At 27.8% G+C, this 23,184-nt stretch overlaps 1 protein-coding gene across 6 annotated transcripts in view; it reads right to left on the bottom strand.

Moving 5' to 3' along the window:
• Window positions 1–2,002: 2,002 nt before the first annotated feature.
• The window catches only part of LOC107452613 (lysine-specific demethylase 3B), a 105,762-nt gene continuing 84,580 nt past the window's right edge, over window positions 2,003–23,184 (bottom strand). For all 6 annotated transcript variants that reach the window (XM_016069141.3, XM_016069140.3, XM_071187642.1 and 3 more), the window contains exons 10-20: window positions 21,870–22,087; window positions 20,573–20,728; window positions 20,192–20,424; window positions 17,995–18,690; window positions 17,242–17,413; window positions 11,833–12,054; window positions 7,673–7,783; window positions 6,729–6,868; window positions 6,470–6,646; window positions 5,325–5,459; window positions 2,003–3,301 (exon numbers count right to left, since the gene is read on the bottom strand). In XM_016069141.3, the coding sequence (XP_015924627.2) occupies window positions 3,221–3,301; window positions 5,325–5,459; window positions 6,470–6,646; window positions 6,729–6,868; window positions 7,673–7,783; window positions 11,833–12,054; window positions 17,242–17,413; window positions 17,995–18,690; window positions 20,192–20,424; window positions 20,573–20,728; window positions 21,870–22,087 (2,341 nt within the window). In that variant the 3' untranslated portion in view covers window positions 2,003–3,220. The remainder of the gene's footprint in view (window positions 3,302–5,324; window positions 5,460–6,469; window positions 6,647–6,728; window positions 6,869–7,672; window positions 7,784–11,832; window positions 12,055–17,241; window positions 17,414–17,994; window positions 18,691–20,191; window positions 20,425–20,572; window positions 20,729–21,869; window positions 22,088–23,184) is intronic.

Here is a 23,184-nt window from a genome sequence, read left to right on the forward strand (position 1 = left end):
AAAAAAAAAACACTTCATTGAAAATTCTGCTTTACCTACTGTAGAAATTAAAATTTAAAGTATAGAAAAAAGTGAGTTTAAGTAAATCCCGAAGTTTCAAACATGTTATTTCTAAGAAAGGAAAAAAAAAACATTTGAAAAACGTTATTTTGAAGAAAAAAAATTTACATTTGAAACTTCATGGTTTACCTCAACTCTTTTTTTTATACTTTAAATTACTAGTGCAGGAGAAACAGAATTATGGAAAGTTTCTCCTGCAGTATAACGTTCTCTTGATTTACAAACGACCTGTAAATTTAAAATTTAATATGGTATTTAATTTGTACTAACAATAATTTAAATTACGTAAAACGATATAAAAAATCATTTTTTCCCTCTTACTTTCTAACAGATTTTAAATCCTCAGATAATGTGGGGTCGCTGAAATCAAGAAAACAGGGTCCCAATTTACTTATAGGAGTTGACGAACATATAACTTCACTTACTCCATAATTTGCCATCTCTCTCAAACCATTTAAATGAACCAAAAAAAGGAACGAAAAAAAACTTGTTTAGCCAAAAATAAAAATGTGCAAAATGTATTCTTTTGTAATATTTATTATTTAATTTAATATTAGATTAAAAAAACTACAGAATCGTAAGACATAAAATTTTTTATTTAGTTTTAAAATACATTATTTTACATGACAAAACTCGAACAAAATAAGTTAATTCCTCCTGACAAATAAAAAATATTACTTCTTTTAAAAATAAAATTTGTTAAGAAAACATTTGGCTAATTTCGCTTACATTTTGTCATTTAATATTAAATTATTTAAAATGTACACATTTGTTGAAAAACCTTACTATTCAAAAGTTTTTTTCAATGATTGTATTTAAAAAATAAATTATCTTTATAAGTTATATTTTCCATGAAATTATCTATGGATAAACGGAATTCATAATTATGTGGGGAAAATTTTTTGACTCGCATAATTAATTTAAAAAATAGAGATAAAAGAGCAAAAACTTGAAATTAAAAATAATGGGTGCTAACTTCAGACCATTCATAACAATTAACTTAACAATTGAGACCACATTTTCCAGATTAGGGCTTATTTTGATGGTTAAAGACCCTTCATTTTGATGATTAGAAACCAAATTCATCAAAAAAAGTTCCATTTTTTAAGCCTGATTTTCTTGTTTTTCATCATTCGCTCTTTTAAAGAAGATATAAAAGTTCTGTGAGCAGTATCATAGCTTGTAGGAGAGCTGCAAGAAATTTTGACATGCCATACCAAAACCACATACTTTCACAAGTATTCCCATCCTCAATAACTCTTTTGGATTCCAAATAACAGCATAAATTCAAAATAACCATTTCACAAGCCCATGCTCCTTTCTACACATTATTTTCAAGCAATCCTCCTTTGAAAAATTTGCTACTTTAACACCGTATGTAACTAATATTCTCATTTCCCAATATTATGCCATTGAATCTTCCTTTAAAAAATTTTTGAGCATTTAGTTAACTCTGTAAATTTATAGTTACAAAATATGGGTGGAAAGAAATATTATTTGTAAAAGTAGCTGGTCTCAATGTTTAATGGAAAAATGTATTTATTACAAAGTAGTTGCTGAAAATTTATATGGCATATGGACAAAACCACACTAACAAGTAGCAACTATCCTAAACCACAACCTTAAGATTTTTTCAAATATTTTTAAGTCATTCTTTATTTATATTTGGAAGTAAAGATCCAATAAACTGTTTTGAACTTGGGAAAATATTATTATTATTAGAAATAAGACAAATGTTCCTCTGATATAATAATGTATTGTGGGTTTGTTCATATGCTACATGGCCTTGGTCTAAGTTTTAAAAGAATTTAGTCAGCGACTTGGCAATATATTTGCTAGAGAGAAATTCAACCACCAAGAAAATTTTAGATTAAATTGAGATCAATAAAATTTGTACTGCAGGCATTTAACCGCTCAGTATTAATAAAAACAAATGCACAACTCCAATTTAACATCGGCACTTTAATTTATCAGCAATACTGTAGTTGAATATATACGCACATACAAAGTTATGTATGAGTGTATATATATAAATGGAATTTGAAACAAAAATAGACAACCACATTTGTACAGAAAACATTTCCAATATAAAAATATTGTTATAAAATATGTACACAATGAACTAAAATGTAATGCTAATGAGAAATGTCTTTCTGAACAAAAAGTTTAAAAGATGTAAACCAAGCCTATCTGGAATCCATTTTAATATCATCAATTCATGGAGGCAAGAACAATACACATTCAACCGGTCACAACTTTACAACATTGATTGCACATATATACCTATATGTACGCTAAACACATACATATATAAATATATATAATTTCACAGGAAATAGTTATAGGTTTAAATAAATACTTAATTAGTTCAACAACTTTAAAACAAATTTTTTTTCAATACCTTTAAAAAGTATTAAACTCTGCAGCAAAAAAGCAGTCAGGCATACATGTTCATAGCATACACTTTCTTTTAAAATTTTGAATTCTATCAAACATTCTTATACTTAACATAATTAAATATTTTAAATCAACAACTGGTCAACAGGTTTTATTTAAATTAAATATACCAGATCTCAATTTAAATTTAAGGCATAATATTTTAATTTGCTTTGACAGTGTTTATAAACACACATAGAAAATCATTCAGTTCAATATTAAATAAACTTTATATAGCTGTCAAATAATTTTGCCTGTTCACTGAAACTGAAGTGAATAAGTGTCCAATAACCAAATCGCATACATGCTCTGAAATGAGTAAAACATCAAGATAAATCCTTTTCATTTTCACTGTTTATAAAATGTCTTTCTCTAAACAATAATATCCTATGAGCAGTTCACACTCCTTATGAAAACAATAGTTTTTGCAAGTCTACAAATACATCTTGGAAAGATTTTTATCTACAGTGTAAAAACAGTTTTATAGATTTTTTCCACCGGCTTGAGTTTGCTATGCCTAGCACTCTTAAAATGTTTCTAAAATCTGAAACCAGCAGACTTCTATCGAACATTTTAAAGCTTGCAGGAAGGAACCCTAATTTGAAGCTCTGCTTTGAGTCCATAACTTTAGTAGACAAAATCACAGAACATATTCTCAGTGTGCAAAAGTTTCAGATAGTTTTCTGAATGAGCTAGAATTCCACAAATTTAAAATAATTCTCCTTCAGGTTTTTGACTCCTCTGGATCATGGGACTGCAGTAAAGCTAAAGCATCTTTCACAGCATGATAAATGATGTTTTTAATCTGAAATTATAATATAAAATTCTTTGAGTGCAAAATTTGCATAAGATTTTATACAGCAAAAGATAAAATGATTCTAAATAAATTTATGTGACAAGTTTCAAACAAAAAAGACAATTTAAAAGAAAAGCAACATTGATACTACTTAATCCTCAATAGATATTAATTAGAATTTCTTCTTTCTTTTTTTCTTCCCTCAATTATACTTTGATAATGATTCTCATTCTGAATCACAATATTTTTTAAATAATTTACATTTACTCTTGTATTGTTTTAATTAATCACAGTTCACTTTCTGGACAGGTTTTAAAAATGAAAATATTGATTTAAACCTCTATTCAAGATTTTATATTACAATATGGAAAGAATTGAATAAATTAGAATAGTTAGTAAGGAGTAAACCAGGTTTTGGCAAATTTTAAAAATAATAATAATAATAATAATTTGCCTTCCAAACTAATTTTATTTTACATAAAATAATATTTATTTTTGAAGCTAAATGATTATTTACGATACAAATTATAATTTAGGCAATTTTGATCATTGAGTTTCTAAGAAAAAAGGAAGGAAGCTGAAGAACCAGGTTTTGTCAGATCTTCAACTAAATGAATATGCACGGTTGAGTATTAAATAAAATACAAAATGACCATTTATATTTCTAATAGCTATTGATGCTTGTTGTAAAAGAAATTCTTTCCAGCTACATTTTGTCCGCATGAGATCATGTCAAATTCTATTTTGCTAATATGAGATAATCACATCTGATATTTCATCTAGACACCCCACGTCCTTCCTTCTGCTTCAAATAAGTAAGAGTTGTCTTAACCAGGGCTGAGGAGTCAGTTGTTAAAATGTTCAACTCCGACTTTCCCGAGAGCTCGACTGCAACTTACACTCAATTAAAATTTCTACCGAATTCGTACATTTCAGTTTCAAATTATATATAATATCTTTTTATGTACAATTAGAGTATGTACGACTTTATCTAAAATTACATTTTGTACAGTACAGAACCCGTTATCCGGAAATCAGAAAACCGGAAAACCAAAAAACCGGAACGAAATTCGATAAATTTTCCCGACATTTTTAAAAATAAAAAAAATTTTCTCCTCATAAGATTTTAGGATTTTTCTTTCTTTTTTGAAAGATGTTTACCCCAGCATCATTTTGGAAATAATCATTAGTGTATTACTTCGTTTTTTCAAGATTTCCAAATATTTTTTTTTTAAGTTGGGTTTAACAATAAAAAAAACTACTTTTTGTAGTGATTCAGAAAACCGGAAAAATCAGTTATCCGGAATAGCGATGGTCCTGATCGTTCCGAATAATCGGTTTCCTACTGTATTAACAATTGTAGAAATAAATTTTTAAAAATTGTGGACATAGTGCAAAACTATTATAAGAAAAAAAACTAGACATCAAAATCTCACATAGGACATAGTGTAAAACTATTATAAGAAAAAAAAACTAGACATCGAAATCTCACTCACACTAATTTGCACATACAGAAACGTATAACAAAAAAACATTTAGATAATATTCATGAGCCACGAAACTGATACTTATGATACATTAAATTCAGTTGCACAATTTTTTTAATTAACTTAGTAGCTTAGCTAAATAAATTTGATTAAATTATCAGATAACTTATTAATAATTCATTTATTAATGCCAAGTTTTCAATAGTTTCAACAATTTGTGTTCTTCTTCAATACTTAAGTTACACATAGGCTAAAAAATATTAGAATGTGATAAATAATAATTTAAATTGTCAAAAGAACTTTTTTGGAGTAGAGCAAATTTTTCAGACTTTAATTCTTAACAGCCCTGGTCTTATCACAATAAAATATATGTGGGTAAAAATCTTTTAACCAATTTGAAGATTAGCTGAGGAATTTGTTACTCTAGTCTACAAGCAATCAGGAGTTCACTGTTTGTCTTAAATGACAACCATATAAGAGAGTTTTGGAGGCTAAAGCTCAATTTAAAAACAATAAATATCTAAAACTTCATATTCAATACTTACTTGCAGTCTATCTTCACAATTAATCAAATTGTCAGATAAATTTCTGATTTCTTGGGTTAGAAAAAAACTATGGCTCACACTTTCTGGAGAAACAAAATCTTCTGCTACTTTAACACAACTCTGGAGATTCAAAACCTGTTAATTTTGAAAAATTTTAATTATTTAGATTGCAAAAAAATCAACAATATAACACACAAGAATTTATTTAACATCAATACAAGTAATAAATAATATGGATGAGTATTTAAAATGTATGAATTCTATTAAAATTATCTTTTTATTGGGAGCATTAAAAGAATAAAAAAAAACATTTTACTATATCTTTCAGAGGAAAAAAAAAACATTTTACTGAATGTTTCCTGGTTATTTAACAAATTAGCAATGTTTCTTTCTCCTCCCTCTACCTAAATAGCAGTGGACGCTATATACAGAGTAAGTACTACTTAAGGAAACGAAAAAAAAAAGAGGGTAGTAAATTGTATTTGGTTATGAAGTGTTTGTAAAACTTCTGATGTGTTAATTTGCTATTACATTTTTGTTCTTATCAATACATAGTTATTTGTCCCCAGTATCCTTTTTCCAGCAACTTCAATTTGTTTTGTTATTTTTTATTGTTTTCTATTCCCACTTTGTTTTTTGAAGAATTACTGAACTAAAACTTAAGAAAACTATATATCCTTTTGCTCAGAAAATACATTTACATAACTTATAAAAATGATAAAATAAAATGCATAGCACAATTAGTTGAAACACTCTTTTTGCAGGATATTGTTCACATTTATGGTTTCACACACAGATTTAAAAAAATATACATAAAGTGTATGGTTTTAGTAAAAATATTATTCAAAAAAAATGACTTGAATCTTCTTAAGTAAAAAAAAAAAAAAAAANAAAAAAAAAAAAAAAAAAAAAAAAAAAAAAAAAAAAAAAAAAAAAAAAAAGCTTTTTTCGGCAATAAATTTTCTATTGCTTAAATCTCAAAATTTATTAATGATTTATTTTATGAATACATGCTGTTTATTTTATATTCTGAAAATTTTACTGCTCCTTATTTAACCAAGTGCTACCAAAATGATAAGATTTTTTTTTTTTTAAATCTAGTTTCAGAAGCTGTTTTAAAAATCGAAGAAAACTATGTAAAATACCTGATGAGGAGATCCAGCAGGTATAAATATAGCATCCCCTAAGCACTGGGCTATCGTGTAGGGTTCAACACCATATTCTTTGTAAAGTCTGTTTCGTAATGTCTCATCTAAATACCATTCTTGATTATGAATTGGATCATGATGAGGATTTAATTTAACTCCCTGCTCTTCAGACACCTACATTAAAGGAAAATTTAATTATATTAAGTTAAAGAAGTAACTCATACATTTAAAACATTTAAAGAAGCCAAGATATTACCTTATTTAAGAAATCTCTTATTTTATCAGCATCTCTTGCATTGTACACATGCCATAAAGCTCCAGGATTTGAGTTCCTTTCCTTTGCTCTTTTTTTCATTAAAGAGTCACACCCACTTTCATCTAGAGCTTTCCAAATTTCTGAGAGAGAAAAGAAATATTAAAATACGAGTAAGTTCTCATGAAAATATTTTTTCCACAGACAACTTAAATTGATGAATGACAAGCATGGAAAACCTTTTGTATTTAAGAGAAACGAAAGAGGAATTCTACTCTGAATGTTTTTATGCAAAGTACTTATCACTGGTGCAAACAGATACAGTTCTACACCTGAGATTGTGTAGTAAGGTATTTGGTTTTAATCAGTAATTTGGTTTTAAGCAGAAAATAAGAAAATTGTAAGGATACTAGCTAAATATCTATTTCATTCCTTCAAGCAATATCAATATATATAATCAAATATATAATTAACTATGTGTAGATTTTTATATTTGATTTCTTCTTATTAGTTCTTGATTTCTTCTTATTTTAGTTATTTGATTTCTCTGTAAAATAACTATAACTTTTTTGCTGCCTAGGAAACAAAATTTCCTTGCAGTTTTCTTAGTAGTACTCATAAAAATAAAGATTAACTATTCATGTATTTTTAAAGGCAGATATTTTTTAGTGACCAAATTATTAAAAATTTTGAAGGTATTACTCATATACATGCTAACACTATTATAAATATATAACAGCTTATGCACAAGGACTAAATAGCATATGAGCATTTTGCAAAATCAAACATTTCCAGAAACATTTGTTCATACAATTACAATACAGATTAGTGAACAAAAGACTGCCTCAAATATAAACATTTGCAAGCCTTATTTCAAATATTATACAACTAAATAATTTTAAGATAACTCTTCTTCATATTAAACTATCCATTACAAAAATACTTACCAGATGAAACTTCTTCTTTTTCATCACAAGAAACATAAGCAAGAATATTTATAGCATCACTAACATCTAAATGAAGATTAGTGGAACCTTTTCCAAGAGAGGAACTAATACCTGTGACAGAAAAAAATAGTGCATGTAACATTAATATAAATTATAATTGTGTAATTAAATTTCTCGAACAAAGTTTTATAAAAGTACATTCTAACAAAGTTACACAAACATTTAAATCAGGTTTTCTGTAAATAACAAAGAGGAAAATCTGATTTTTAGTACTTATAAGGTGTTTAATTGATATTAAATGTTTAATTGGTGAAGGGAAAAAAAACTTTAAAGAGTTCTCATTGTTTTTCAATTTTTGAAATATACATAAACAAGAAAATAATTACAGTTCTAAGAATATATGACTAACAATTCATCTTTTAAGTTCATTTGTTTGTTAGTTCACACTCAAGACGGATCATTTGTCCCAGACAGGACAATTTATTTTCATAAAATAGCTCTTATTTCATAAATCCAATCCAACTGAATAATGCATTTATACAGAAAAATAACTAAGTATTTTTAAAACAGAACATTAGTGGAAAAAAATTATTTTTTGTATAAACATCTCAATGGCAGTATAAAATATTTAAACAACAATAAATAGCCATAAGAATGAATAAATTGAACTGCAACAATTTACTTTAATCAATATCCACTTTTCAAAGTAGAGCGAGAAAAATACATGCGATCATTGGCGAGGGGAGTGGTGGGTATATGTCCCGCACAATAATTAGATATCTGATAAACTCCTCTCAATATTTCAGACAAAAAATTTTCTTTCATGAATTGTCAAAAATTTAAGCTCATGAAAGGTAAAATCAAGAAAGAAATCTTCTTGCAAATGTTTAGCAAATTGAATTATTTTATGTTATGTGTGAAATTTATAGTGTAATAAATGTGGTCATCCAAACATGGGTCAGTGCCCCTAATGCATATTGTTAATTGGCTTGATTAGGCCGGCCGCACACTGAGGAGGCAGGCGGGAAGCGAGAGGAATGCGGAAGGTGGGGTAAATTTGTTTCCCATAGTTTTCTATGTTAGCAAGCGCACATTGATGGAGTGAAGAGTTTTTTCCCTCCAGGAGACTAAAAACTCCTACAAACCTCTCAAATAGGTTCGAGCCTATTTTCGCCTCCCGTAAAATCCCGCCTCCTCTTCGCGCAATCCTGAATTGAATTAACAATATTAGTTATAAATCTAATGTTATGGATTTAAATGTAATAAACAATATTTCTTATGAATATATTAATTTAGTTATTTTTTACTGAGAATTTGAAATTCAGATAGGATCTGTACTATTTTTGCATCTACTTTCCATTTTCTAAAAAGAAAAAAAAAATATTTTTTTTGAGGTCATGTGCAAAAAAATTTCAACTACAGTGGGTGATCGGTTAACGAACATAATCCGTTCCAGGACTATGTTCGCTATCCGAATTGTTCGTTAACCGATCATCGATTCACCATAGACTTCTATGTGAAATCGATTAATTCGTTCTGGAGACGCTAAAAATTAAGAACTTCTTAGTAAGTTCTTTAAAAAATAATACATACATATAGTCTTGCATATTAATCAGTCCTTTTCATTTTTTGCTTATGGGGAACTTGCTTATTGAAGAACATGTCCAATATGGATTGCTTTTCTCTCTTTTTCAGGATTGATTTTAGTCATAATAATAATTATTGAATGACCTTTAAATTCATTGTTAATTCAAGTTTCATTTAGTAATTATCAATACTAAGCATGCTTTAAACATTTCTCCTTTCAGTGATCTTATTTTGTGTGCAAAATGATAACAAATGTTTAATAGACATTTTTTTTCAGGCCGAGAAGTGTTCGTTAGAATTCGTTTTGTTCATCATCCGAATATGTGTTCGTTGTCCGAACACAAAAAATCTTTCCTGAAAGTGTTCATTATATGAATATGTGTTCGTTATTCGAACACAAAAATCTTTCGTGAAAGTGTTCGTTAACCGATCTGTTCGTTAACTGATCACCTACTGTACAGTGTTAATTGAATAATAAATTAATTATAGTTTTATATAAGTCTTGAACAAAGTCCATTAATGGAAGAGAGTGATAATATTTTTCTCTATATTAAATAATTTTATTAGGAATGTATAATTTTCGGTAATTTTCGCTTGGATAATATTCTAGAGAACGAAAAATAGATATTATTTAGCAAACAAAAATGAATATTATTTAGCAAATAAAAATAAATATTATTTAGCAAATAAAAATAAACTTGTAGCTTATTGAACAAAAATTAAAAAAATGCTCATTGAACAATTTTAAGTACACGAAATTGTTCTTAATTAATATTACAGGCATTATGCTATCAAAAATTATTCTTCAAAGCTGATTAATCACATTATTAAAAAGACGCTCTTTTTCAGTTCTAATTTTTTTTTCAATTTTAAAAGTTATTTTTTAATGAATTTTGATAAGTTTTTTAGAAATATTTTTAAATGATAGTATTTGGTTAATAATATATATGAAGACTCTTCCCTTAGTATTGTTAATTATGATGCGCTATTTTCATAGTAAATTAAATTACATGGAATACTAACTTTAAAGAACAATTCTGTGAACCAAAAATTGTTCTTAAAAAACTGTTAAGAAATGAGAACTGTTAAGAAATTAGCAATCAGTTTCAAGAATAAATAAACCGTACTTTTTAAATTTTTTTTATTAAGGAACAAAAAGAAAAGCTGTTTATTTTCTCATTTTTAAAAGTTATTTTCTTCCTAAAATTGTTCAGAATTTTTTTTAAACATTTTAATTTAATTAATGAAAATAGCTTTTGGTCATCTGAGAATGAAAAAAACCTTTTTCTCCAATTAATTTAGACTTTGTTAATATATTTTCTATATCGCTAGGCATGCATTCATATNTATATATATATATTGCTAGTAAAAAAACATCTGCTTTGACTCCAGTTAACACAAACATCTGCGGAATCTACGCCTTCATTGAGGAGGCGAACACTTCCTCAATGTGCAGTCATTTTTCAGCTTACCCCCTGAAAACCCGTTTGGTGGAGAGGCGAGAGTCAAACTGGGGGGTTTTCACCTCCCTCTCGCTTCCTCAGTGTGCGGCCGGCCTTAGGATTTCAAAAAAGGGGAGATTACAGTATCCTTCAATGAAAATGGAGAAAGATAAATCTTTATTTTTGCTCACTTTCTCTTTGCAATTTCCTTAATCTCTTTAAAAAATACAGTTTAGGCAAAAAATAATCTCATGCTGCAAGGTCTCTGCTACCAGAATAATAACCTAAATAAATGATAAATCTCAATTGTGCATTCATGCTTTTTAATGATATTATTCTCCAGCAGAAAGAGAACCATATTTCATTTGGATAGCAGAAATAAAGACTTTGCAAATTCTTTTTTTCTCAGAAACTAATTAAAGATCAGAAATTTTCTCTCCATATTTTAATTTCTTCAAGGAACTTAAACACTCAAATGTGATCCTTATTGATTTGTAGAACACTTGAATTGATGAAAATGAAATATAGTGTTTAAAGATACAAGAGCTAAAACAGCTGTACTGCATCAAATATAAACACCATGCACTTTTTATAAGCTGGTAGTTTTGTAAAGCAAGTCTGACAATAAAATGGAAAAATCACAGTAACTTTGGGGTCTTGGGAAAGGTCGACAACCTACAAAAGATGAACCAGCGTCTTGCAGAGCAGATCAATAACCTTTTGAACTGGTTCAAAAGTATAAAATGTTAATATATATATATATATATCAAAATTACAGTAAACTTTGAAACGTAACTCTTTAGTTCGATTCTAGTACAAATTTAATTTTTGGCTACAGGTTAATATTGGTCGATAATTTAAAATTGTTGACAATGACAATTTAGACAGTTTTTAAAATACTGCTATTATTTTTCAAAAACTTAACAGACATCAGTAATTTTAAGATAACTAAGCTTTGGGATCAGAACAGCAATGGATGCAATACCTGAATAAATTTAAATACTGTTTGAAAAAAAAATGTCTGAATTCATATTTTTTGTTATAAAACTAACTAAATTATGTTAAACAAATAAAAAAATTAGACTAGGATTGAAGATAGAATGAAATGAATTATTTTGATTTCATCCTTACCATAAGCATTGTACATTCTAGGACCAAGATCGGGTTGAACAAAGCATTCTGGAAGACGACTTGCCATGTTAAGTACTCCTTCTCGATGTGTATACTGCTTAAGTGGAAGAACTTTCATCAAATCATCATGTCTAGTTGGCAGGATGTCTGAAAATTCATCAGCAGGAGGCCAATCAACTAGTTTTAAAACCATTGATTCCCCGTCGTCATCCTTCATTCGTTCTATAAAATTAAAAAAAAAAAAAAATAGTTTTACATAATTGAGGTTTTCCATTACATTTGTTCTAGCGAGCCCAGTCTATTAAAAAAAAAAAAAAAAAAAAAAAAACTCTTTTTGGCATGTCTTTTTTCTTTGTTTAAAAAAAATTATATCAAATCGCATTCTTTAGAAAAAACATAATAAATGAAAAAAATCAAATATATATCATATTTTTAATGATATTTTCATTTTTTATTCCTTGTTCAATTGTATTTTCATTTGTTTATATACAATGTAAAATCAATTTAATATAAGTATTTAGCACTTTCAAAATTTATGCAAATGCCACCAATTACAAAGACTCCATGGATAATAAGAACAGTTAAGAGTGAGTGTAGCAAACTCAGGGGTTAGCAAGCAACAGTGAGAGGGTGATAAAGTACCCTAGCAATAAAAAAATTTTAAAAATTTATTTAATTTCATTAATTACACAGGGGAACAAATTTTTGTTGCATTTTTACTAGTACTTGATATAACCTTATTTATAAAAATATTTAAAGAATTAAGCATATTAAGTAATAATTTGTAAGATAAATAAATTTATATTACAAATGTAAATTAGTGAATGGCCCCAAATAAATTTTTATTAAAAGTCATTACTTGGTTCAGTATTTCTTTAATGAAATGATTAAAAAACGTTAAAAAATTCTTGAAATGTAAATACAATGAGTATAGAAGCTAAACATTTTTGTCAAAAGTATATTTTTATATGATCCTTACACTTATAATAATTATCAAATCTGAGATAATTGAGATTATTTCAATTGTTTTTAAATCGAATCATTAAGAGATGAATTAAAGTATTTTGGAATGACTAATCTGAATAACATAAGATTTTTTTTCCTGCATTTAAAATACTGAAAGCCCCTTGCTTCATACTTTTTTTAAAATCTTGCCTCTAAATATGATAAAGTTTAGTAAGAAAAAGTACGTTCTCAAGATACAAAAAGAAAGAAAAACAAAATAAATATCAGATCTAAATGCTAAAAATCAGGACAGAATAATTTTATCAGGAATATCATCACAACTACGAAACCTGACAACATTTTTCAAACTCGATAATTCAATAAATTTTCATTCGATTCGGCTAAATTTCACAGAATTTTTATGTTAAACGTCATTTATGGCGCTCGTGATATGTTTTAAATCATGTTTATAACTAACTGTACATACCTTATGTCTTTCAATGACTCACACATAAGCAAAATCCATTGCTGACTCATTTTTAAAGCACTCATTCACTGATTGATTGGTTTTCTTTCATTCCTTTATTCTTACTTTATTCACTTACTATGCTAGAACTCTATCCCCTAAGCCAGTTGTCCCCCGAGCCCCGGTCCGTGGATCAGATGGTACCGGCCCTCATTAGGAACATTAAATTGTTTTCATTTATGTCATGTGGTTTTTCTCGGGTTTTTGCAACAAAAGGTTAACTAGGAGCTGAGATAAAACTTAATCTGAGATAAACTTATAACTAAGATCCATCACCTAAAACAGTACCCATACAGCGCATGTAGATGTATTTTATTTTAAAGACGTGTTTGAATACAATTTGATTCAAATTATGAACTCAAAAACATTTAAAATATAAACAATCAACGTCCCCTCCCCCTTACAATGGGCCGCGGTAAAATAACCAAATGTTGACCGGTTAGAGGCGACAAAAAGGTCGAGGAGAACTGGGAGGAAATGAATAATTTTGAGAACATTAAATTTAGATTTTCTTCGGTGCTTTTCTTTTACATTTTCAACTACTTATTAAAATTTCAAAAAGGTTATTGATAAAGTAGTTGAGCTTATCAGCAAAAGTTCACTTGATTTAACTCTTTAACTAGTATATATGCTGCAATGTTATACAAACCAAAACTTTTATATACTAAAACAAATATTTTTATGTTAATGTGACCTATTTATATGTTGTGCTCTGTTTAATATGTTTTAACAGTAAAATAAAAGTTTTCTTAAGTAATTGAAATTCTTAATTTAATTTCTAATACAGCATTTTTAGGTAATAAATATTCAAGTAACATTACAATTGGCTATTAGATTTTATAAAGTATTTTGGGAAATTTAAGTCTTTGGAATATAGTTCAAGATCAACAAAAGTGATAAACATTCTTTTTATTTTATGATATCATTGAGCTTATATTTTAAATTATCTTTTCTATTTTTGTTTACTTTCAAGTACTATGGTTATTTAAATTTAAGGGATTTGATGCTGTAAATTCTATGGGTACAACATTTACTGTATGGTAGAGAACAAAAAATGACTATACACTTTTAAAAAGTTTTCAAACTTCAAAGAAAAAAAAAGTACCATTCGGCAACTAAGTTGCTAATAATTAATTTATGTTATTGTTATATAATTTATGTTACGTTAATCTTCAGATCATTTAAATGGAATATCATGTTCTAAGGTTGCTAAAGTAGCTTGTGACATTTTTGCTTTATATGGAGAGGGTGCCAAATCCTTATATTATGGCAGGTATATCATTTATAAAACTGACTAAGTCAATTCTTGAAATTTTTGCATGAATATGTTAGTACAAATTTACATAAAACAGATTGCTCGGTTTCTGAAGCTTCAACTAAGCACACCACCAGCCTGCTTGATATTGTAGAGAAAAAAAATGCAATTAATATTTAAGTTGAGAAAATAATGATGCTATTGAAGTCTAACAATGCACTACTGAGAAAGCCAAGATTGAAAATATCAAACTGTGTTTGATTGCCAGTGTTAATGAAAGCATACCCTCCAACTTATGAGGATTTTGAAAATAATTCTTTCTAGTGGTAGCGAACCAAAGTAGAAATTTTTAAAGCAAATGGATCTCTCATAAAACTTTTATCAGAACTTAAGAATTTAGCCATATGGTCTGCACTTTTATAAGTAATAGTGAACAAGTTACGCTAAAATTAATTTTTTTTAAATATTAAGACATTAATTTTGCTACCGTCTGAAAAGAAGATTTCTGAAACTACGGAAATTCCGTAGCAGTTGGAGGGTATGTGAAAGAGATAAAAACACCTCTAAATTTAAACAGGCAAGCAAACTGGCTTCAGTTTTTTTTTATCTCATCTTCCTCACTTGTGATTAAACAGATATCGAACCTATCATTTCTTTCTCAAGCTTAAATGTTAATTTACAACTCCTTAAGTGTTTACTTTTTTAACTTTGTTTTTGCTGAAAAGGAACCAAAAATGTATGATAAGGGTGATCAATATGAAACACTCTTTATTTTTATTATATCTGAAAAAAATTGTAATTATCAATGGTCTTGCTGCAGAATATTACATAATTTTATGGCTGTTTTAATATAAAGTTCAGGCTACTTTAAAGCATTGACACTACAGAGACATAAAAAGAAAGAAAAAAAGGTTTTGCCATGCATTTTTTGTTAAGTAAAATTTTTTTAAACGTTGTCAATCAGTGTATGTGTAATTGTTATTTCAAAATTTCATTTCCTTACGAAAAAAAGTTTTTTTTTTGCATAGTTGGAAAATTTTATATTTTGTAGCTCCAACTTCAAGGAAAACTCATTAAATTATTGGGTAAGTGGCTTTCTATAATTGAGAAATTTAATCATTCATGTCATCTTTCCATATTAGCACCATAATTTTTTGTAATTACTAAGGGTTATAGTCCTAATTACGGAATGCGTTTAAACATGAAGAAAAAGCCTTTTTAATTGCCTCATTTTTAGATTAATTATACTTTAATATGCTTATTATTTTTAGTCACTTTTTAGCAATTTAGAAACAAACTTATTTTTGTACAAAGGAGAAAATTCACTTCCCCCTCCCCTCTTTTTTTAAACTCCTGTAAAAAGAAACTCACATTTTCGTAGATAAGAAAACACATTTAAAAACAAGGAATTAGAAAAAATCAATCTTTTTCTAAAAAAATTAAATTACACTTTTTTTAAACAACCCACGGCTAAGTCACAATATATGTCAAAGAACTCACTTGATTTTCAAAAAGTAGACACTTTAACCTTTTGATGGTTATGAACTAGTTCGGCTCGCAATCGAATCGTGCTTTATAATGCGCGCAAACGAGTTCTGCTCGGGAGCAAGATTTCGACCTAAATGGTTAGAAACGAGCACTACTCGTGTAGTGAAATTTTTCCCAAATGCGCGCTGATGAGCTGAGCTCGTTCACCATTATTATTCTGCATTGATTATGTTACAAACGAATCCTACTCGCCAAATATAGTTAGTTTTACTGTCTACAGATGGCAGTAGGGGTTCCATGAATTTCTTTTCATAATGTTCCTAGTCCTTTTATGCGTATTTTGGAGCGTTTTTTAGGGTGTTTGTGAAGTTAAATGGCTCAAAAGCGAAATTTAGATAATTATGATGATGATTATGATTGTTAAAGATTTTTAGGTAATTACTGTAATTTTTTTATAGCTTGTACAAAAAGATTTTTATTTAATTACTGTATTTAAATGCTTTATAAAGTTTTACATTAGTTGTATTTATTTAGTCCTTTCAATTTAATATTTGTCTTATATTTATAATTAACTATTATAATTTATACAATTGATTATAATCATTTATAATTTACTATTTAATAACTATTTTAAAGTATGTAAAAACTGTTATTTATGTACTACAAATACTTAAGTGAACGAAAACTGCTCATTTCCCTAACAGTCAAAGGGTTAAAGAAACGTTGCTTTTGGACCTTATTTTTCCCCAAAAGAGTTTCCATAGTCATTCAACACGAGTCACAAACAGCCCCTCTTTAGTTGCTAATGGCATTTTCAACTTCACAAAATAATCTTACAGAAGAATTTAAAACAATTCGATAAACAGACACAGTAGTGAAAACATTAAAAATCTTATTTTTCATTTACAAGAATTAAATGAAAAATATAATTACAGAGACAATTTTATGAATACATACTTTTTTAATTTAAATATTCATAAATATCAAATTAAATAAATCAAAATATTTAATAGTGGAAATTTTTATTTATTAATAACTAAGACTTTAACACTAGATGTTGGTCTTTTTTTTAATTTAATCCTGTTTTATATGATATATATNACATATATATATTTATATTATAAATTAATGTATGAAAATGGTAAGTACCAAAACAAAACCAAGAAAGAAATGAAAGCAATTGATTTTGACTTACTATTAATGTTGTCAAATCCTTCCCAAAACTTTCTCAAGAGTTGGTTCGGCATAAGTGTACCACAGAGACAATTAAGAAAATCCGTTTTGCTATCACCAAACTCTTTCAAAAAACTTTCTGGACTCCATAAGGAGGAATCTAATCTGGTTCCAACATCAGCAATGATAACAGGCTAAAAGAAAAGAAACAAAAATTGGTTAAAAAGTAACTTTAAATGTTCTAATCTTAATGACAAACAATGCAACTGTACAAATAACATCTCCAGAACAGTATAAGGTATGTTTTTTTTATGCATTTTTAATTAACAAAACTTTTTAACAACATACCACATATAGTTGAAAGATGCATTAATGCTCAATAACATTTTCAAACACTATTTCTAGGAAAATTGATATTTAATATTTGATATAGAAAGAAAAGAAAGCAGGAGGAACTGAATTCTATTTTTTTAAACTGAATAATAACATTTAGATTATACACATTATTTGGTTTTGGTTCCAAGGTTTGAATAAAGCAAAGACTTATAAACATCAAAATAATATTTCCAGTTACTTCCTATTAGCTAATTTAAATAGCTAGAATTTTCAACAAAAATTTACAAAAAAAAGAAAAACTTGCTTGCAGTTGCTAAAAAAACTTTAGTTATATAGTTTTAAATTAAGAAACATATTTCCTTTTTTGTATTAAATATACTAAAACTATGAAAGAAATTTAAATGAAATTTTAAAAAAGAATGTTGATTAAAAACATTACCTGTCCTCTTTTCCACTGCTCTTGAAACATTTGCATATTCCCAGTGTGGTAAGGATCCTTTAACAATAGAATTTTGCCACTTCCTAGCCACAAATGAGGTATTTCAGGATAAAGTAGTGAACTTTCAGCTAGAATACAGGTTCGAACTGGAGGTAATTCACGTCCAGATTTAGACATTTGATATCGACGAGTAAAATGCAATAACTGTTTTTCTTTACTTTTTTTATCAGACTTTCGAACCTTTTGCTCTATGACACATGATATGACTTCATCTAAGGTGCTAGTTAATGTTTTTTGAGAGCCAGAAGAGCTGCCACTACTTTTTCCGCCCATTTTAGCAGTTGGTCGGATCAGTAATTCTCTCAGGGTGGAAAAGTTTTCGTTTTTATCATCATCGCTTTCAATTGATGCTTCAGCATTGCTTTCTTGCCCTTCAGAAGATTTTTCTTCATCATCCCCATCTTTTTGATCATCTGAATTTTTTGTTGATGAGTTAAGAGCTACATCTGCAAGCCAACTTAAAGGAGACCCACCGCTTTCTGAGCTGTATCCCCCAACAGCATCTTCTTGTTTCACAACACCATTCACCGAGTTCTTATTACCACGCTTGCTAGATCTTTGTGACTCGGATGATGCACCACTATCCCAAGACGAATCCTTGTCAGATGAAAAGCACTTTGTTACAGCACTCATGAGCTAAGTAAAAAAGAATTAACTATAGTAATTAGGAAGAAAATGTTCTACATATTTAATAACATTCATTCCATTCAGTCAAAAGTTAGGAGTTTGAATTCTGATGTTAAAAAATGGGCTATACATTTTACACTGATATAGAATCGATGCAATATATTACTTAAATTATATATATTCTGGAAAGATGCAGTAGGAATAAAGATATAAGATATATAGTCGAACAATTTTATCAAAAGGGGATTGAAAATATTAGGAAATTGAGAACAACTTCATTGGGTAATATGCAATATATATATGTATATACATATATTAAAAATGCCTAATATAGCAAAGATTTTTGTTTAAAAAATTAACCCAATGTCATGTAACAAAATTTTAAAAATGTTAATTTTTAATATTAATGTGGCTACCATTCATATCATGTTATGTTTTGATAGAAGAGTATAACAATGATCTTAAGGATATCTTTAGGGAGAAACTGCTAAGACAAGGTCTGGTTTATTATTAAAAGCTGGTAAAATTATACTTATATTTCTGAAAAACACTCAAATTTTTTTGTGCAATTTAGAGGGAAATTGATTACATTATTTGATATTCATAAAAGATGTTAGACTGACAAGCCCGAAGAAGCCTTTAAAAGTTATTTTTGTCCTTTTCATTTCATCGGCATAGGTGTTAAAACTACCAATGCAAAGTTTCCGGGCGAAAGTAAATCCAACTCCTTTTTTTTTTTACTATTATTTTTCAGGTCATAATTATTAAGTTAATATTATAGCGCAAGCAAAACGGAAAAGCCCCATTATTTTTCGGCAAGTTTAAAAATTCGAGCTTGAACTATGAAAATATCAAGACATATGATTCAATATATGAATGAAGATATGCATTCAAATGTTAAAAATTCAATATCAACTCAAATAGTCTCTAAAGATGAGATTTTTATGTTTCAATTATAAAAATAATGCAGTTTTTTAGAAAGTTAATCATAAGAGGTAATGTCTTGATTTTTTTTAAAAATTTAAAATTTTTCATCTTAAAAGGTGTAGTGCATAAAGATCTGAATTGAATACATAAAATGCTTAGTCTATGTAGGGGGGTTTTCTATTTGCACCTATGGTTACTTTGTATTGGGTTGAATTTTATTCTTTTTTTTCTGATCTTATCTTAGTATTTCAATATCTACTTTAATATAATATTCTTGGTAGTTTCAGAGTTTGAAGAGTCTAAGCACAGTTGGGAAGCATAGAGCAGAGATACATGTCAAATTATTACTCCCCTTTGATCTGGAAGTGTAGGGCAAGCACATGCCAGATTAATTTTTTGTATCATTGTTAAGGATAAAGCCCAGACAGTCACCAATAATTTAAACAACCAACATCAGCAGATACAGTTGATAATTAAAAGGTATTAATTAATAGTGCAGTTTCTAGATATGAAATAAATATAGTAAAAACTTAATATTGTGTGAAAAACATTCAAAACATATTCCTTATTGTATGCAGCTTACCTTGTTTATACCATTGGAGGAACTTTTACCATCTTGCTCAGATATGTTAACACCACAACTACAGTATGTCGGAATGTTCCACTTACGACGTATGTCATGAAGTGATTTACTAACATCCCATAATGCTGTACCAGCAATTATTTGAGTTAGCATTAATTTGTCTTGCTCATGAGGTTGTCTATTTGAACATAACAGCCATTGAAAATCATCACGATCTTTAGAGGTTGATTCTTCTGTAATGAATATGTGTGCGTAAATTAAATATTATTCACACACAAATAATATATTTTGATAATACTTAGAGAATTATTTTTAATATAAGAAATAGAACTTTATTATAAGAATGTAGAAAATGAAATCAATTTATAAAAATGGAAGTACCTTTAGGGAGACCAGTTTTTCTTGACTTATAGCAATCAATGCAAACAACAAATCCACATTTATGACACACCCAATGAATGTTAAATAAAGTGGTTTCACAAACATCACACATTTCTCGAACACCTTGAACAACCCTTTTCCAAGTGATAGTATCATCTGCAAAAGAAAAAGAATGCATAAACAAACATTATAGACATCAAGCTAAATAAATTTAATTGTTTCTAATTATCGTACAATGAATTATTGTACAAAGGTTTGTCAATGATATCAATATTACATAAACAATTAAGCTTGCTTCATTAAAAGAGACACTTAAATTTTAAGTAATTTAAAAGAAATACTTTTAAAAATTACAATATATTTTCGGAATAAGTACAATCTTTATAACTCTGATCTCTAAAAACATGGAAAAAATTTAAGACAAGGCCTTTTAGAGTATAACTATGATAATATGACAGCACAATTTACCCTTAAAACTCTTTTTCAACAAAATTTGTTAGTCACACTAACCCCCCCTTTTTTTTCTTTTTTTTAAAAAAAGTTGATTTGTATAAAAGGCTTTTACATTTTTATGTTACATATCCACTGAGAAAAAATTCCTTAATGTCAGGAGATTGCAAGATAAAAGGATTCAAGATATAAAATATATAATTTATAAGTAGGTATAGGCAATAAATAACAAGTTAGAGGTCATTAAATCTAAATCATGATATAATAAAAATGGAGAAGGGCCTGAAACGTTGTTGCTAAAAATAATTTGCACACTTTTCATTGACAAGGCTGCAGTAATTGTAATCTAAGTAATAAAAAGCTTATGACAGCTAAGGAGCATGTTTGAAATCCTCACCTTGAATTTGTAAATAAATGAATTGTCAGTCTTTAAGGTGCATTTCAATCAAAAAAGTATCTCAAAATGAATGAAACTAAAAATAAAAGCTAACACTGCCATTGTGTGCTGATTTGTTAGTATTTCTTTTTTTTTATGACTATTCTTGTTAACTTTGGGAATATTAATGTAATATTTAGGATTAGTTAATTTAAATTTTTTAAAAACTGGTTATCGATACAAACTTTATATTTCATACAATATCACCCCCTTGTGATCACAATTTAAAAAAATAGTGCATATTTTTTCTTTATGCATCAACTTCTTATTTATCAAAAGAAAAACCAGTTTTTACAACAAAAAAAATTTAAGTGTTAAGTTTAACATTAAGTTTAGTAAAACGAAGCTAACAACCAAAAAAAGAAAATTGAATTTAATATCCCTGAATGAAGAAATGAAAAAATTAATTACCATTAGATAAATGTAATTTTTTTGCTTCCCTTTCCATTTCAACTAAATCGCAAAATTGATCACCAAGATAAGTAAGCAAAAATTTAGAGGTTTCTATTTCAATATCCATAGGCGGAGAGTCAGATGGAGGCAACCACAGTTTTAAATCTTCTTCTGCTGCATCTGAAGGTTCAGAAAATCCTGCACTCAGAATTGTTCCATTTTTACCATAACGAAGCCTAAAAGAAATATAACTAGGAATTCAATAAACAGTCACTATAACATATATCACTTGATTTTATTTTACAACAATAACAATTAGTTTTAAACAAGAATTAACAATTTAAGCACATGAATTAAAAGTGCAAAAAACAATACAGCAGGTTATAAGTGTTCCTTTTTAATTTTAATATGATTCAACACAAGGAATTCTGTAATTTGTACACATGGTACAGAGCTTATTTAAAAAAATCACGCAAGTGAAATGAGCTAGATTGTTTATGTTTTAGTTTAATATTCATTTGAAATAATGCATTATTATATTTATCAATGTGCAGGATGTTTAAAAAGATGGGCAGAAGTGAGGAGGCCGTTAAAGGCTTTGTAATAAATAAAAAATTACTCAATAAATTTTTGATTTTTAACTTTATTAAATATTTCTGCAGTTATAGTTAGAAAATGCAAGGCTAAAAAATTAGTTTTGATAAAACTGTTCATATCTCCATGAATACTTAATCTTCATTTACAAAAATTTGTACAGTTATAGCATATGATAATCAAAGTAATTGATACAAGTTGCAAGTTTATTGCTATATTTTTTAGAATAAGGTATTCAAAAACAAACTTTTTTATTTGTAATTTATAGCCAGTCCCTCACAAACCTTTGAAAGTTTTAAATTTTATTGATATGTATAGGAAATCACTACCTAAAACACTTTTCAAGTTATACAATAATCCTCTAAGTATTTCTTGAGAAATATGGTGGGAAAAAAATTAGTCAGTATAGAAGTGTTTCCATAAATTTGTACAACCCCTGTGTCAACATGCATGATTAGAGAAAAAAAATTTATTACTGGTAGCAAAATGTATGTTTTAGCAAATAAATTTTAATTTTAAAAATAAAATCTTTAACTGTTTACCTATCATGCGACAAACCAAAAATTCAAATGTATGTGTATAAGAGATAATACAGTACAGAACCCGTTATCCGGAAATCAGAAAACCGGAAAACCAAAAAACCGGAACGAAATTCGGTAAATTTTCCCGCCATTTCTTTAAAAAAATAATGTTTTTTCCTCATAAGATTTTAGGATTTTTCTTTCTTTTTTGAAAGATG

This window comes from Parasteatoda tepidariorum, chromosome X1, assembly GCF_043381705.1.
Source record: "Parasteatoda tepidariorum isolate YZ-2023 chromosome X1, CAS_Ptep_4.0, whole genome shotgun sequence".
Lineage (NCBI taxonomy): Eukaryota > Metazoa > Arthropoda > Arachnida > Araneae > Theridiidae > Parasteatoda > Parasteatoda tepidariorum.